The sequence below is a fragment of the Microcaecilia unicolor genome, chromosome 8 (assembly GCF_901765095.1).
Source record: "Microcaecilia unicolor chromosome 8, aMicUni1.1, whole genome shotgun sequence".
NCBI classification, from domain to species: domain Eukaryota; kingdom Metazoa; phylum Chordata; class Amphibia; order Gymnophiona; family Siphonopidae; genus Microcaecilia; species Microcaecilia unicolor.
Genome location: NC_044038.1, coordinates 4,486,011 through 4,502,139, shown reverse-complemented (window position 1 = coordinate 4,502,139; position 16,129 = coordinate 4,486,011). Strand labels below are relative to the sequence as shown.

At 48.4% G+C, this 16,129-nt stretch overlaps 1 protein-coding gene across 1 annotated transcript in view; it reads right to left on the bottom strand.

The window, feature by feature from the left end:
* Window positions 1-379: 379 nt before the first annotated feature.
* The window catches only part of HS3ST6 (heparan sulfate-glucosamine 3-sulfotransferase 6), a 144,196-nt gene continuing 128,446 nt past the window's right edge, over window positions 380-16,129 (bottom strand). Inside the window, exon 2 of the mRNA XM_030211975.1 lies at window positions 380-1,657. Within this exon, the coding sequence (XP_030067835.1) occupies window positions 1,039-1,657 (619 nt within the window). The 3' untranslated portion in view covers window positions 380-1,038. The remainder of the gene's footprint in view (window positions 1,658-16,129) is intronic.

Genomic DNA, 16,129 nt, shown 5'->3' with positions numbered 1-16,129 from the left:
TTGGTGGTTCACAGTAACAGGGGAATTTGAAAGTACTCTACCCATATACCTGGATCTAGTTAATTAATATTTTTCCTTTATTCTCCTCTATGTTATGAGAATTGGAACTCCTAATTGTAATGGACTTGAACTGAATAATTGTTGTCATTGCTTAATACCACGTTTCCTATGATAGCATTGTGCTTATTTGAATCAGTTTTGCTGGACAAGTTTTGCTTGATTTCACTTTATTTGAAATTTCATAAATAAATTTTTTTTTTAATCTTGTCAGCAGGGGGCGGAGTTAGGTGGGGCTGCGTGGGGCAGGGGCCGGGGGAGCCCCCACTGAACTGGTCTGCACAGGGCCCTGCAATTGCTAAGCCCAGCCCTGGCTAATTCAACCCCTTTTTTGGCAATTTGAGAATTTTTTGGCAATAGGGTATGATTTTTCAGTTAGTAAGCACACCTCCACCTATATATTTATGACTTTTACAACTCCACCAACCAATCGGCAGCTATCTCTGTAGCAGCCATGAATGAAAAGCTGGTAATTCTGATTCTGGATTTGATTATCATAATTATCCCAGAAAGAATAACAATACCAGATACGTAGATGCCACAACAGGCCATGCTCCTCCCTTACTCCTGGTCTGGATACACTCACACCCCCATTCTGATTAATATAAATTAGCAACATTACTACAAAGATTATCCGATTTTTATTATCTCTTTTTTTTTGTCAATATTTATCTCTATGTATTTCAGTTTACACTGTCTCTGGTAAGAGTTGATATAAATTATAACAGTAATGAAAATTCAGAGATGTACCCTGAAAATTTGCACTGTTTCCCAATGGAACATGTCCCACCCCAGGCTCAGAGTCTCCAGAAATAATGGATTCATTCCCAGGAAAGGAATTGCTCGATTTCTCCTGGCCTATCCATGCCAAGAGATGTACACCTTGTGTCAATCTCTCCTGGGGGAGGGGGGGCCAACAGCAGAAGGCAAAGTCCTCTCCCTGCCCCCCACTTCATCTTTGAGAATGAATCTACAAACACATCATTCCCACCCAAAGTCCTTTCCGGTCATCTGATAAAACTTCATGTTGAAAGGTCTGTAAAACTCCTCAAGGTGCTGAATGACCTGTTTCTCAATTTTTGGATGAGGCCTTCCTTTGGATTTCCCCAAGCAACGAGGTTTGCTGCTCCCCTCAGGCTTCTTTAGGCAGGGGAAGCCCTTGGTTTCATTGAAGTAGAAATGTTTATCTGTAATGACCCTCTTAAGGCCTAAAAAGTCTTGAACACGACCCATTTCTCCAGCTGGGTCACTCACCAGTCTCTCACCACTGACAAAAAGAAATTTAGAAAGGGGAAAATACTGTAGCCAGTTGTTCAAGTGTTTGGCATAAATTCCAATCCGAATGGCACTCCATGATGTGTCGACGAGGCCTCTACTGATATTCTTGAAAGCCAACGCTTGGAAATTGGGAAGTGTGGGGGTTTTAGAGAGTGTCTGGGTATAGTCCGAAATAGCCCTGGTAACTGGATTACGTACTACAACAATCAGTTTGGTATCTCTGGACATATTGTAAATGCGTTTTGGAGCCTCCTTGGTTACAAAGTAACTTGGTGTTTTCTCCATGGTAATCTGTCCATCCAGTGTCCTCGGCATCAGATTCCTGCAAAACAGAGGAAATGTGGTTAGAATTTGTAGAAAGTTGTCCACTCTGATTTAACTTTCGCAGCACTATGTACATTGATTGAACTTAATAATGAGAACTATTTATTGTAGTCTGTTATTTATACACTTACATCGTACTGCAGGAAACAAACTATATTATTCAATCTCTATGGATAGATGTTCCATGTGTGACAAGGAAGAGTATAGAAGTGAGGGTATACTACTGCCTCCCTGGCCAAGAAGAAGATGCAGTGAAACGCTAACAGAGATTAGATAGGCAAATAGAATTAGTAACACAATAAAAATGGAAGATTTCAGTTATCCCCAATATTGATTGTGTAAATATCTCATCAGGACATACCAGGGAGGTTTCTGCTTTATGCAAATCCCAATTTTTTTCTTCTGCATCAACCTAGATCGGTCTGTTCACGTTTTGACCATGACACATTTCATTCTCTTATCCTATCTCTTTTCATGAATCACATGGATTACTGTGATATCACTTATTTAGCGATCACAAACACCTTACTTACTAGGCTCCAGACACTTCAAAATACAGCCATTCATGAAAATATGACCATGTCACATCTGCTTTCTCCGAGGACAAGCAGGCTGCTTGTTCTCACTGATGGGTGACGTCCACGGCAGCCCCTCCAATCGGAAACTTCACTAGCAAAGTCCTTTGCTAGCCCTCGCGCGCCCGCGCGCACCGCGCATGCGCGGCCGTCTTCCCGCCCGAAACCGGCTCGAGCCGGCCAGTCTTCTTTTGTCCGCACTCGGTACGGTCGTGTTTTCGCCGTGTCGAGCCCCGGAAAGTCGACCTCGCGCGTCCAACTTGTTTGAGCGTGTTTTTTCCTTCGGGAAAGCTTTCCTTAGTCGGGAAGTGCTCCGGAAACCCCCCGCCGGGTTTCGTGTAAATCCTCCCCGTACTTCCAGCTTTTTGCCCCGGTAAGTTTTCTTTCGTCGTCGGGGAAGGCCTCTTTTCGGCCTCGGTCGAGATTTTTTTCTCCCTCTAAATTTTGGTGCTCCAAATTTCGCCATTTCGGCTTTTGATTTCGCCGGCGTGATTTTTCCGCCCATGACATCGAAGCCTTCCAGCGGCTTCAAGAAGTGCACCCAGTGCGCCCGGGTTATCTCGCTCACTGATCGACACTCGTCGTGTCTTCAGTGTCTGGGGGCCGAGCACCGCCCTCAGAACTGCAGTCTGTGTTCCCTGCTTCAAAGGCGGACTCAGGTAGCGAGACTAGCCCAGTGGAACGTGTTGTTCTCGGGCTCTTCGTCGGCATCGGCACCGGGATCTTCGAGTGCATCGACGTCGTCAGCGTCCAGACCATCTTCCTCGGCCGCCCCTGCATCGAGTGCATCGAGGCATCGGGCCTCTGCATCGGCGCCGAGACATCGGATAGCTGCATCGACGTCGGTGGTACCAGGACCTCGTCTGCTGATGTCGTCGGACGGTGGTGCATCGGGTGGAGTGCAGGTGAGGGCTGTCCATTCCCCTGCTGGTGGCGGTGAGCCCTCGGGTGGGTCTCCTCCTACCCTGAGGGCTCCTGCGGTACAGCCCCCCCGAGATCGACCTTCTTCAGTCTCGGCCCCGAGGAAGCGACGGATGGATTCGACGTCCTCCTCGTCGGTGCCGGGGAGCTCCGGTGACATGCTTCGGAAGAAATCGAAGAAGCATCGACACCGGTCTCCTCCCCGTGTTGGCACCGAGAGCTCTGGGTCGCCGAGGGAGTCGGCACCCAGCAGGCATCGGCACCGAGAGGACCGCTCACCCTCTGTTCAGGAGGTGTCGATGCGCTCCGCTCTGGACAGCCCGGAACAGCCTCCACGCCCGGAACAGGTACTGACGTCGACGCCTGCATCGACCTCTCAGCCTTTCTCTGCAGCCACTCTAAACGAGAGCCTCCGGGCCGTTCTCCCAGAGATTCTGGGAGAGCTGTTGCGCCCTACCCCTCCGGTACCGGCGGTGCTTGCGCCACCGGTACCGTCGAGCGTGGCGCCGGCTGGCCCATCGCCCAGGTTGAGGTCCCCGACGTCGGTACCGCGTGCGGTGCCGACCGCGGCCACCTCCCAGGAAGGCTCCCCGACTACGTCGGCGGAGGGAGCTTCGCCGATGCGGGCGAGGGAGTCTACCTCTCGACGCCCCCATCGTGGACGGGGTTCCACGGAGTCGAGCAGGGCGAGGTTGCAGACACAGGTCCGTGAACTTGTGTCTGACACCGAGGGTGAGGCCTCGTGGGAGGAAGAGGAAGATCCCAGATATTTCTCTGACGAGGAGTCTGAGGGTCTTCCGTCTGATCCCACTCCCTCTCCTGAGAGACAGCTTTCTCCTCCCGAGAGTCTGTCTTTTGCCTCCTTTGTCCGGGAGATGTCTACGGCCATCCCCTTCCCGGTGGTTGTGGAGGACGAGCCCAGGGCTGAAATGTTTGAGCTCCTGGACTATCCTTCTCCACCTAAGGAAGCGTCCACTGTTCCCTTGCACCATGTCCTGAAGAAGACATTGCTTGCGAACTGGACCAAGCCATTAACTAATCCCCACATTCCCAAGAAGATCGAGTCCCAGTACCGGATCCATGGGGACCCAGAGCTGATGCGCACTCAGTTGCCTCATGACTCTGGAGTTGTGGATTTGGCCCTAAAGAAGGCTAAGAGTTCTAGGGAACATGCTTCGGCGCCCCCGGGCAAGGACGCTAGAACCTTAGACTCCTTTGGGAGGAAGGCCTACCATTCCTCTATGCTCGTGTCCAAGATCCAGTCTTACCAGCTCTACACGAGCATACACATGCGGAACAATGTGCGACAGTTGGCGGGCTTGGTTGATGCTCTTCCCCCTGAGCAAGCCAAGCCTTTTCAGGAGGTGGTCAGGCAGCTGAAGGCGTGCAGAAAATTCCTGGCCAGAGGAGTTTATGACACTTTTGATGTTGCGTCCAGGGCCGCTGCTCAAGGTGTGGTGATGCGCAGGCTCTCATGGCTGCGTGCCGCCGACCTGGAGAATAGAATCCAGCAGCGGATTGCGGACTCGCCTTGCCGTGCGGATAACATTTTTGGCGAAAAAGTCGAACAGGTGGTAGAATCTCTCCACCAGCGGGACACCGCATTCGACAAGTTCGCCCGCCGGCAGCCTTCAGCTTCTACCTCTACAGGTAGACGATTTTTCGGGGGAAGGAAGACTGCTCCCTATGCTTCTGGCAAGCGTAGGTACAATCCTCCTTCCCGACAGCCTGCGGCCCAGGCTAAGCCCCAGCGCGCTCGCTCTCGTCAGCAGCGTGCGACTCAGCAAGGCCCCGCGGCTCCCCAGCAAAAGCAAGGGGCGAGCTTTTGACTGGCTCCAGCAGAGCATAGCCGACATCCAAGTGTCAGTGCCGGGCGACCTGCCTGTCGGAGGGAGGTTGAAATCTTTTCACCAAAGGTGGCCTCTCATAACCTCCGATCAGTGGGTTCTCCAAATAGTCCGGCAAGGATACACCCTCAATTTGGCCTCCAAACCTCCAAATTGTCCACCGGGAGCTCAGTCCTACAGCTTCCAGCACAAGCAGGTACTTGCAGAGGAACTCTCCGCCCTTCTCAGCGCCAATGCGGTCGAGCCCGTGCCATCCGGGCAAGAAGGGCTGGGATTCTATTCCAGGTACTTCCTTGTGGAAAAGAAAACAGGGGGGATGCGTCCCATCCTAGACCTAAGGGCCCTGAACAAGTATCTCGTAAAAGAAAAGTTCAGGATGCTTTCCCTGGGCACCCTTCTCCCCATGATTCAGCGAAACGATTGGCTATGCTCTCTGGACTTGAAGGATGCCTACACACACATCCCGATACTGCCAGCTCACAGACAGTATCTGCGATTTCAGCTGGGCACACGCCACTTCCAGTACTGTGTGCTACCCTTTGGGCTCGCCTCTGCGCCCAGGGTGTTCACAAAGTGCCTAGCTGTGGTAGCAGCGGCGCTTCGCAGGCTGGGGGTGCACGTGTTCCCATATCTCGACGATTGGCTGGTGAAGAACACATCCGAGGCAGGAGCCCTGCAGTCCATGCAGATGACTATTCGCCTCCTGGAGCTACTGGGGTTTGTGATAAATTACCCAAAGTCCCATCTTCTCCCAGTGCAGAGACTCGAATTCATCGGAGCCCTGCTGGATTCTCGGACGGCTCGCGCCTATCTCCCAGAGGCGAGGGCCAACAACTTGTTGTCCCTTGTCTCGCGGGTGCGAGCGTCCCAGCAGATCACAGCTCGGCAGATGTTGAGATTGCTGGGCCACATGGCCTCCACAGTTCATGTGACTCCCATGGCCCGCCTTCACATGAGATCTGCTCAATGGACCCTAGCCTCCCAGTGGTATCAGGCCGCTGGGGGTCTAGAGGACGTGATCCACCTGTCCACGAGTTTTCTCGAATCCCTGTATTGGTGGACGATTTGCTCCAATTTGACTCTGGGACGTCCCTTCCAAATTCCTCAGCCACGAAAAGTGCTGACCACGGATGCGTCTCTCCTGGGATGGGGAGCTCATGTCGATGGGCTTCACACCCAAGGAAGGTGGTCCCTCCAAGAAAGCGATCTACAGATCAATCTTCTGGAGTTGCGAGCGATCTGGAACGCTCTGAAGGCTTTCAGAGATCGGCTGTCCCACCAAATTATCCAAATTCAGACAGACAATCAGGTTGCCATGTACTATGTCAACAAGCAGGGGGGCACCGGATCTCGCCCCCTGTGTCAGGAAGCCGTCAGCATGTGGCTCTGGGCTCGCCGTCAAGGCATGGTGCTCCAAGCCACATATCTGGCAGGCGTAAACAACAGTCTGGCCGACAGGTTGAGCAGGATTATGCAACCTCACGAGTGGTCGCTCAATTCCCGTGTGATGAGACAGATCTTCCAGGCGTGGGGCACCCCCCTGGTGGATCTCTTCGCATCTCAAGTGAACCACAAGGTCCCTCAGTTCTGTTCCAGGCTTCAGGCCCACGGCAGACTGGCGTCGGATGCCTTCCTCCTGGATTGGGGGGAGGGCCTCCTGTATGCTTATCCTCCCATCCCTCTGGTGGGGAAGACTTTGTTGAAACTCAAGCAAGACCGAGGCACCATGATTCTGATTGCTCCTTTTTGGCCGCGTCAGATCTGGTTCCCTCTTCTTCTGGAGTTATCCTCCGAAGAACCGTGGAGATTGGAGTGTTTTCCGACCCTCATCACGCAGGACGAAGGGGCTCTTCTGCATCCCAACCTCCAGTCCCTGGCTCTCACGGCCTGGATGTTGAGGGCGTAGACTTTGCCTCTTTGGGTCTGCCAGAGGGTGTCTCCCGCATCTTGCTTGCTTCCAGGAAAGACTCCACTAAGAGAAGTTACTTCTTTCATTGGAGGAGGTTTGCCGTCTGGTGTGACAGCAAGGCCCTAGATCCTCGCTCTTTTCCTACACAGACCCTGCTTGAATACCTTCTGCACTTGTCTGAGTCTGGTCTGAAGACCAACTCCGTAAGAGTTCACCTTAGTGCAATCAGTGCGTACCATTACCAAGTGGAAGGTAAGCCGATCTCAGGACAGCCTTTAGTTGTTCGCTTCATGAGAGGTTTGCTTTTGTCAAAGCCCCCTGTCAAGCCTCCTACAGTGTCATGGGATCTCAATGTCGTTCTCACCCAGCTGATGAAACCTCCTTTTGAGCCACTGGATTCATGCCATCCGAAGTACTTGACCTGGAAGGTCATTTTCTTGGTGGCAGTTACTTCGGCTCGTAGAGTCAGTGAGCTGCAGGCCCTGGTAGCCCAGGCCCCTTACACTAAATTTCATCACAACAGAGTAGTCCTCCGCACTCACCCTAAGTTCCTGCCAAAGGTGGTGTCGGAGTTCCATCTGAACCAGTCAATTGTCTTGCCAACATTCTTTCCCCGTCCTCATTCCTGCCCTGCTGAACGTCAGCTGCACACATTGGACTGCAAGAGAGCATTGGCCTTCTACCTGGAGCGGACACAGCCCCACAGACAGTCCGCCCAATTGTTTGTTTCTTTTGACCCCAATAGGAGGGGAGTGGCTGTAGGGAAACGCACCATATCCAATTGGCTAGCAGATTGCATTTCCTTCACTTACGCCCAGGCGGGGCTGGCTCTTGAGGGTCATGTCACGGCTCATAATGTTAGAGCCATGGCTGCGTCGGTAGCCCACTTGAAGTCAGCCTCCATTGAAGAAATTTGCAAAGCTGCGACGTGGGCTTCTGTCCACACATTCACATCCCATTACTGCCTGCAGCAGGATACCCGACGCGACAGTCGGTTCGGGCAGTCAGTTCTTCAGAACCTGTTTGGGCTTTAGGATCCAACTCCACCCCCCGAGGGCCCTGTTTGTTCTGTTCCAGGCTACACTCTCAGTTAGTTGGTAAATTTTTTAGGTCAATCTCTGTTATGTCCTCGCCGTTGCGAGGCCCAATTGACCATGGTTGTTGTTTTGAGTGAGCCTGGGGGCTAGGGATACCCCATCAGTGAGAACAAGCAGCCTGCTTGTCCTCGGAGAAAGCGAATGCTACATACCTGTAGAAGGTATTCTCCGAGGACAGTAGGCTGATTGTTCTCACAAACCCGCCCGCCTCCCCTTTGGAGTTGTGTCTTCCCTTGAACTGTATTGTCTTGCTACATACTGGACTGGCCGGCTCGAGCCGGTTTCGGGCGGGAAGACGGCCGCGCATGCGCGGTGCGCGCGGGCGCGCGAGGGCTAGCAAAGGACTTTGCTAGTGAAGTTTCCGATTGGAGGGGCTGCCGTGGACGTCACCCATCAGTGAGAACAATCAGCCTGCTGTCCTCGGAGAATACCTTCTACAGGTATGTAGCATTCGCTTTACAGGATCATCACTGGCTGCCCGTTCAATATCAGATTCAGTTTAAAGCATTATTGTTAGGTTTCATGGCTTTTTGACAAGGAACACCTTTATACCTGGCTTCATTGACCATTCCACATTCCTCACTATGGGTATTACACTCTGTAAATGATCATCGTATGATTCTACCAGGGCCCCGTTTTACACAACTGGAGACGACTCGTTGCCATGCATTTTTTTTTTTTTTTTTGCAGTCCCCTATCTCTGGAATTCCATGCCTCTATTTCTACGAACTAAACATAAAGAAATTTAAAGTCATGCTGAAGACTTGGTTGTTTGAGCAAGCGTATACTGGCTGATTGAGTTGGCCTGCTGGGTATCAGCACTTATCAGAGAGAAGTTCTTTAATGTTTATCTCTAGTAACATAGTAAATGATGGCAGAAAAAGACCTGCATGGTCCATCCAGTCTGTCCATCAAGACAAACTCATATGTGCTACTTTTTGTGTATACCCTACTTTGATTTGTACCTGTCCTCTTCAGGGCACAGACCGTATAAGTCTGCCCAGCACTATCCTCGCCTCCCAGCACCGGCTTTGCCACCCAATTTCGTCTAAGCTCCTTAGGATCCATTCCTTCTGAATAGGATTCCTTTATGTTTATCCCACGCGTGTTTGAATTCTGTTACCGTTTTCATTTCCACCACCTCCCGCGGGAGGGCATTCCAAGCATCCACTACTCTCTCCGTGAAAAAATACTTCCTGACATTTTTCTTGAGTCTGCCCCCCTTCAATCTCATTTCATGTCCTCTCGTTCTACCGCCTTCGCACCTCCGGAAAAGGTTCGTGGAATGTTTGTCTTTGTCTGTATGTTTGATTACCTTTTCCTTGCTTTTATTTTTATTATAATGTAACCCACCTTGCTCTGCTTTTCAGTTAAAGGTGGTATATAAAAAAATTTCAAATAAATAAAATAATTGTTTCATGATGCCATGGGTCCTGGAAGCAATGATATGGGAAACTGCTGTAGATTTAGTCCTCACTGAAACACAGGAGCTGATACAAGGAGTAATAGTAGCAAAGCTTCTCGGCAATGGTGACCATAATAGAAACAAACTAGTAAAAAAGGCCCGTTTCTGGAGCCAATGAAACGAGCGCTAGCAAAGCTTTCCTCTGCCCCCCCCCCAACCACCCAACCACCGCACCTTCGTCGTCACTGACGCCATTGCGCCGCCCTGCTCACCGTCGATATGTGACTGAATTGCTCCGCCCTCAACGTCATAATGTTTGACACGAGGGCGGGGCCCAGAGACTGGGTGATTTTCGTGGCTTCAGCACCACGAACTTACGAACCTTGGCTGGCTTCAGTGACGTCAGAGAATAGAACGTTGAGGGTGAGTTTTATATATATAGATTTGTCATGGTCAGTAGAGAGAGTATATTAAGGAAGACTTGTGCACAAGCATTTAACTTTCAAAACCAAGTCTATGATAAAATGAGGAAATTTAAAACTAAATAGAGAGGTTCTTATGATTTGTTTCACCTTGTTAACTCTTTGGAAAAAGTCTCTCACAAAGTCTTTTTCCTGGACTTTCTGGACACCTTATTTTGGTTTCATTGGCCAGCAGGGATGTGCATTATGGTGCTGGCAAACCACTCGGCTCCTCCTGATCACAACCTGAATCCCCGATCATTATCTGACCCACTTATGACCCCTCTAACCCCCACCCCTAAGTGTCAGCATTGGTCTGACCCAGTATGATTCTTCTTATCACTATTAAACGTCATCTGCCATTTGGATGCCCAGTCACCCAATCTCTTGCAATTTTTCACAATCCTCTTGTGATTTTAACAACTTTGAATAACTTTGTGTCATCAGCAAATTTAATTGCTTCACTAGTTAATCCCATCTCTAGATCATTTATAAATATGTTAAAAAGCAGCAGTCCCAACACAGACCCCTGGGGAACCCCACTAACTACCCTTCTCCATTGAGAATACTGACCATTTAACCCTACTCTCTGTTTGAAGTCTATTTGTGGTGTGAAGGATTCACATGAAGGAACAGCAGTCACTTTTCTCTGAGGTCCTCTCCCCTGCACCCGACTAAACTCATTCTGTGACTATCTGGCAGGATGAGATCCAGTTCTACCAGCCGGAAAAAAGAAAAGAGGTGAAAACAAAGAATTGACTAAAGGCATTCTCTTTCGAGGATAGGTAGCAGTGCCAGCAGCAGAATCCAGTCATTCAGTGGAGACACTCATCCCTTGCAGGAAACCTTTGCAGAGATTTAGTCACTGAAAAGTCTGGATCTTTACCAACAGCTGTGCCAATCCCAGATAAGAAAAGTTTTTCAAAGATGCAGAACTTTTTCCATGCATGGTAAGTGTGTGTTTTGGGGGGGGGGGGGGGGAAGGAGGGGCGGCATGCCCACCAGACTCTCAAGCCTTATGAAGCAGGCTTCCATCCCTAGAATTGTTTGCAAAATAGGGACATAATCTCCAAACATCAGAGCCCCCTGGGAAATTATGAGAAGCAGAAGAGGGATAGTGTTTTAAGTAATCCTCTCTTTGGGTTAAGTGATTGTGCTGTTACATGCAGAGGAGGGAGGGAAATAGTGAGTTAAGTAATCCTCTGCTTGGGTTAAATGTTTGTGATGTCACAAGCGAAAGCTGGAGACGCTCAGCAGGATGAGAGAAATTGATGGCTGAGACAATCTGGAATGTTCTCATTATTTCTTGCTCTGGAATGCAAATCCCCAGGAAAGCACAAATACCAAGAAATATTTGCAGCCATCAAATCCTGTCGGCCGATATTTAGACCGCAGTCGTCAGTGATTACAGAGGCAACTCACACCCATGAGCAGTAAATGACCGGAATATGAATAATCCAGGCACTGGCTTTGGATCTTTAGGTCTTTAGCAGCCACCAGACCAGTGTCCAAATAAAGTTAGGATATTCCTTTGCTGCCCTAACTTTATCCAGGCAATTTGGTTAATGGACTGAAAATCACAAAAAGATCGATCAAGATACCCAGATCCAGGGTGGAGACTTTTTGGCCACGCCTGGTTTTGAATTTACATTCCAAAGCCACGTGGGATTTGTAGTTCCTGAGCCGCCCATGGAAATCAATGCTGCAAGTCCCATAATGCACCATAATGAGGCGGTCACAAATCCAGGACTGTTCCAAGATCTCCAGCCTGAAACTGAGCAACTTTACTTGGTATCTCTGAAACCACCACTAACTGAGTAAGTCCTGGCTTCACCCTCACACCATCCCAGCAATCACAGCATCTATTCAGTGACATTGAATATTAATATTAATAAACTTATATTCTGCCATATACCTCTCAGTTCAATGAATATTTGTTGTGGGGCCGGCCAGAGGGAATTAATTAGGTAGGACTTGGAGCCTTCCAACCTGCTATGAGGAGAGACTTGCGGACCTAAACATGTATACTCTGTAGGAAAGGAGAAACAGGGGTGATATGATACAAACGTTCAAATATTTGAAAGGTATTAATCCGCAAACGAACCTTTTCCGGAGGTGCGAAGGCGGTAGAATGAGAGGACATGAAATGAGATTGAAGGGGGGCAGACTCAAGAAAAATGTCAGGAAGTATTTTTTCACAGAGAGAGTAGTGGATGCTTGGAATGCCCTCCCGCGGGAGGTGGTGGAAATGAGAGCAGTAACGGAATTCAAACATGCGTGGGATAAACGTAAAGGAATCCTGTGCAGAAGGAATGGATCCTAAGGAGCTTAGTCGAGATCGGGAGGCGGGGCTGGTGGTTGGGAGGCGGGGATAGTGCTGGGCAGACTTCTACGGTCTGTACCCTGAAAATGACAGATACAAATCAAGGTAAGATATACACAAAAAGTAGCACATATGAGTTTATCTTGTTGGGCAGACTGGATGGACCGTGCAGGTCTTTTTCTGCCGCCATCTACTAGGTTAAATCCTTTTGCTGAGGTGGATGCAAAGCAGATGTTTGCAGGCTGCCTATTATAGAAGAGACAGAACACTAGAGCAGTGTTTCCCAAGTCTGGTCCTGGAGTACCCCTTGCCAGTCAGGTTTTCAGGATATCCACAATGACTATGCATGATTTGCATATAATGGAGACAGTTCATGCATACTCCAGGACCAGACTTGGGAAACACTGCTCTAGAGCTGCAAAGTTACCCAGTTCCATGAAGGACTTTTTGGCCAGTTCTGGTTTTAAATGTACCTCCTTAAAGCAGTGTGGGATTTGTAGTCCCTGATTCTACCCACTGCAATCAGTGCTGCTAGTTCCACAATATAGTAACGTAGTAGATGACGGCAGAGAACGACCTGTACGGTCCATCCAGTCTGCACAACAAGATAAACTCATATGTGCTACTTTATGCGTATACCTGACTTTGATTTGTATCTGCCATTTTCAGGGCACAGTCCGTAGAAGTCTGCCCAGCACTATCCCCGCCTCATACCACCGGCTCTGCCACCCAATCTCCGCTTAGAGCACAAGCCCAAGATATTCCCCACAGAGGTAGAGAGACCCTGATCGTCAGATGAAAGGAGGTGGGAGTCACAGAACAATGCATAGCACAAACTATTTTATTTGTTACATTTGTATCCCACATTTTCCCACCTCAATGTGGCGCCGGAGAGGTGTTTACAGGCTCCGGGGTAAACAAATACAAGGAGATGTTATGGTAGAACTGGAAACAGCTGCTACTACTACTTATTATTTCTAAAGCGCTACTAGACATACGCAGCGCTGTACACTGGACATGAAGAGACAGTCCCTGCTCGACAGAGCTTACAATCTAATTAGGACAGAGAGACAGAACAAACAAGAGATAAGGGAATATTAAAGTGAGGATGATAAAATAAGGGTTAAGAGTTAAAAGCAGCATCAAAAAGGTGGGCTTTTAGCTTAGATTTGAAGACGGCCAGAGATGGAGCTTGATGTACCAGCTCAGGAAGTCTATTCCAGGCATATGGTGCAGCAAGATAAAAGGAACGGAGTCTTGAGTTAGCAGTGGAGGAGAAGGGTGCAGATAAGTCGAGAGATTTACCCAGTGAACGGAGTTCCCGGGGGAGGAATGTAGGGAGAGATGAGAGTGGAGAGGTACTGAGGAGCTGCAGAGTGAATGCACTTATAGGTCAATAAGAGGAGTTTGAACTGTATGCGGAAACGGATAGGAAGCCAGTGAAGTGACTTGAGGAGAGGGCTAATATGAGCATAACGACACTGGCGGAATATTAGTACTCATTGGTACTCTTTGTCGGAGGATGTAGTAACGGTGGTTAGCATATCTGGGTTTAAAAACCCAATAGCAGACTATGGACTTTTCTTCCAGGAACTTGTCCAAACAGACATGGGAAAGCCACTGCTTGCCCTGGGATTGGTTGCATGAAATATTGATAATATGTTTTCCTACTTTTTTTTGGCTTCCCTGGTAGGATGCTAGTCCTATTACTTGTAAGCAAACAGTCTCAATGGGCCCTGATACCCCTTATCTACCATCATCTTTTATGTGTCTGTGACAGAGAATTATTTATCCTGATGTAAATCACAAATCTTTTATCATGCCTGCGTTGTTTCTGTGTGGCATAATAGTGTTTTAAAAATCAGAGGGGACTTGCTCTGCTCAGAGAACCATTTTAACATGATCTGTGATTTTTTTTTTGCGGACTCAAATAACCAGAAAACCATCTGGGACAATGAAAGCCTTAATTTATAGTTTCCAGGCAAATGAAAATAGCCCTGAGCAAATTAATTTCTGCAGCTGCTGAAATGTCTGACATGCGAAAGCATTCACTGCTAAAATCAAAACAAAATGAATCTTTACATGGAGTTTTTGTGGGTGGTCTAAATGGTTCACGATAACGGAGTTCCAGCAGCATCTTAAAGTAACTACTACTACTATTTAGCATTTCTATAGCGCTACAAGGCGTACGCAGCGCTGCACAAACATAGAAGAAAGACAGTCCCTGCTCAAAGAGCTTACAATCTAATAGACAAAAATAAATAAAGTAAGCCAATCAAATCAATTAATGTGAACGGGAAGGAAGAGAGGAGGGTAGGTGGAGGCGAGTGGTTACAAGTCAAAAGCAATGTTAAAGAGGTGGGCTTTCAGTCTAGATTTAAAGGTGGCCAAGGACGGGACAAGACGTAGGGGCTCAGGAAGTTTATTCCAGGCGTAGGGTGCAGCGAGACAGAAGGCGCGAAGTCTGGAGTTGGCAGTAGTGGAGAAGGGAACAGATAAGAAGGATTTATCCATGGAGCGGAGTGCACGGGAAGGGGTGTAGGGAAGGACGAGTGTGGAGAGATACTGGGGAGCAGCAGAGTGAGTACATTTATAGGTTAGTAGAAGAAGTTTGAACAGGATGCAAAAACGGATAGGGAGCCAGTGAAGGGTCTTGAGGAGAGGGGTAGTATGAGTAAAGCGACCCTGGCGGAAGACGAGACGGGCAGCAGAGTTTTGAACCGACTGGAGAGGGGAGAGGTGACTAAGTGGAAGGCCAGCAAGAAGCAGATTGCAGTATTCTAAACGAGAGGTGACAAGGGTGTGGATGAGGGTTTTGGTAGAGTGCTCGGAAAGAAAGGGGCGGATTTTACGGATGTTGTAAAGAAAGAAACGACAGGTCTTGGCAATCTGCTGGATATGAGCAGAGAAGGAGAGAGAAGAGTCAAAGATAACCCCAAGGTTTCGAGCTGAGGAGACAGGGAGAATGAGAGAGCCATCAACAGAAATAGAAAACGGGGGGAGCGGGGAGGTGGGTTTGGGGGGGAAAATAAGAAGCTCGGTTTTGGTCATATTTAATTTCAGGTGGTGTTGAGACATCCAGACAGCAATGTCAGACAAGCACGCTGAAACTTCTAGACCTCTATCATATCTTCCCTCTGCTGTCTTTTCTCTAAGCTGACAATCCCTTTTTTATTCTTTCCAACCCAACAGATGTTGGAACGGAACTATACAAAAGGGATGTCTGGGGAAAAAATAACTATCTGAAAATGTAACATAATAGGAGGAAACGCCAGGGAAAGACAAGCTGATTTCAAAAATGGATCAGATTGGATAGTGTGTTCCAGAGAGATAAAGTTCCCCATAAATAAAAAATAGTTTTATTTATGCAATTATTAAACACAAATACATACAAATATGCATTTAATAAATGAAGCCACGGTTAGCGCTAGCATGTGCTTTCCATTACGGAAAATGGCTTATCGCAGGATGTGCTCAGATGTCCTGCAGGAAGTTCCAAATCTGCGAGTGCTACCCACTCACTAAAAAATATTTTTAAATGACTGTTGGGGGGGGGGGTGTCTGGGGGTGGAGAATAAGTATTCTTGTGCTAATCAGTGCATCCGCTTTACCGTGCATGAACTGATTAGCGTAGGATTACCTACAAAACAGGTGTCCCACGATAACTTTTATTAAAGGCAACATTAGCACATGGAAAGGAGAAAGGGGTGGAAGAAAACAGCCAATGAGCTTCCAGGATGGCAATCATACAAATGTTGTAAGAAAGTGCAGAAGTTCAATGCTTCTAAACATGTAAACCTTTAGTCTCCAAAATTGTACAAAACAAGTGGACAAATCTTGATCCAATGTTAAGATGAGTAAACCAATCCTGAGCTTTGCGGGCTGTTTCCTGTGCGCTTGCTGTTTTCAGTTATTCCTATCGTTGGAGACTG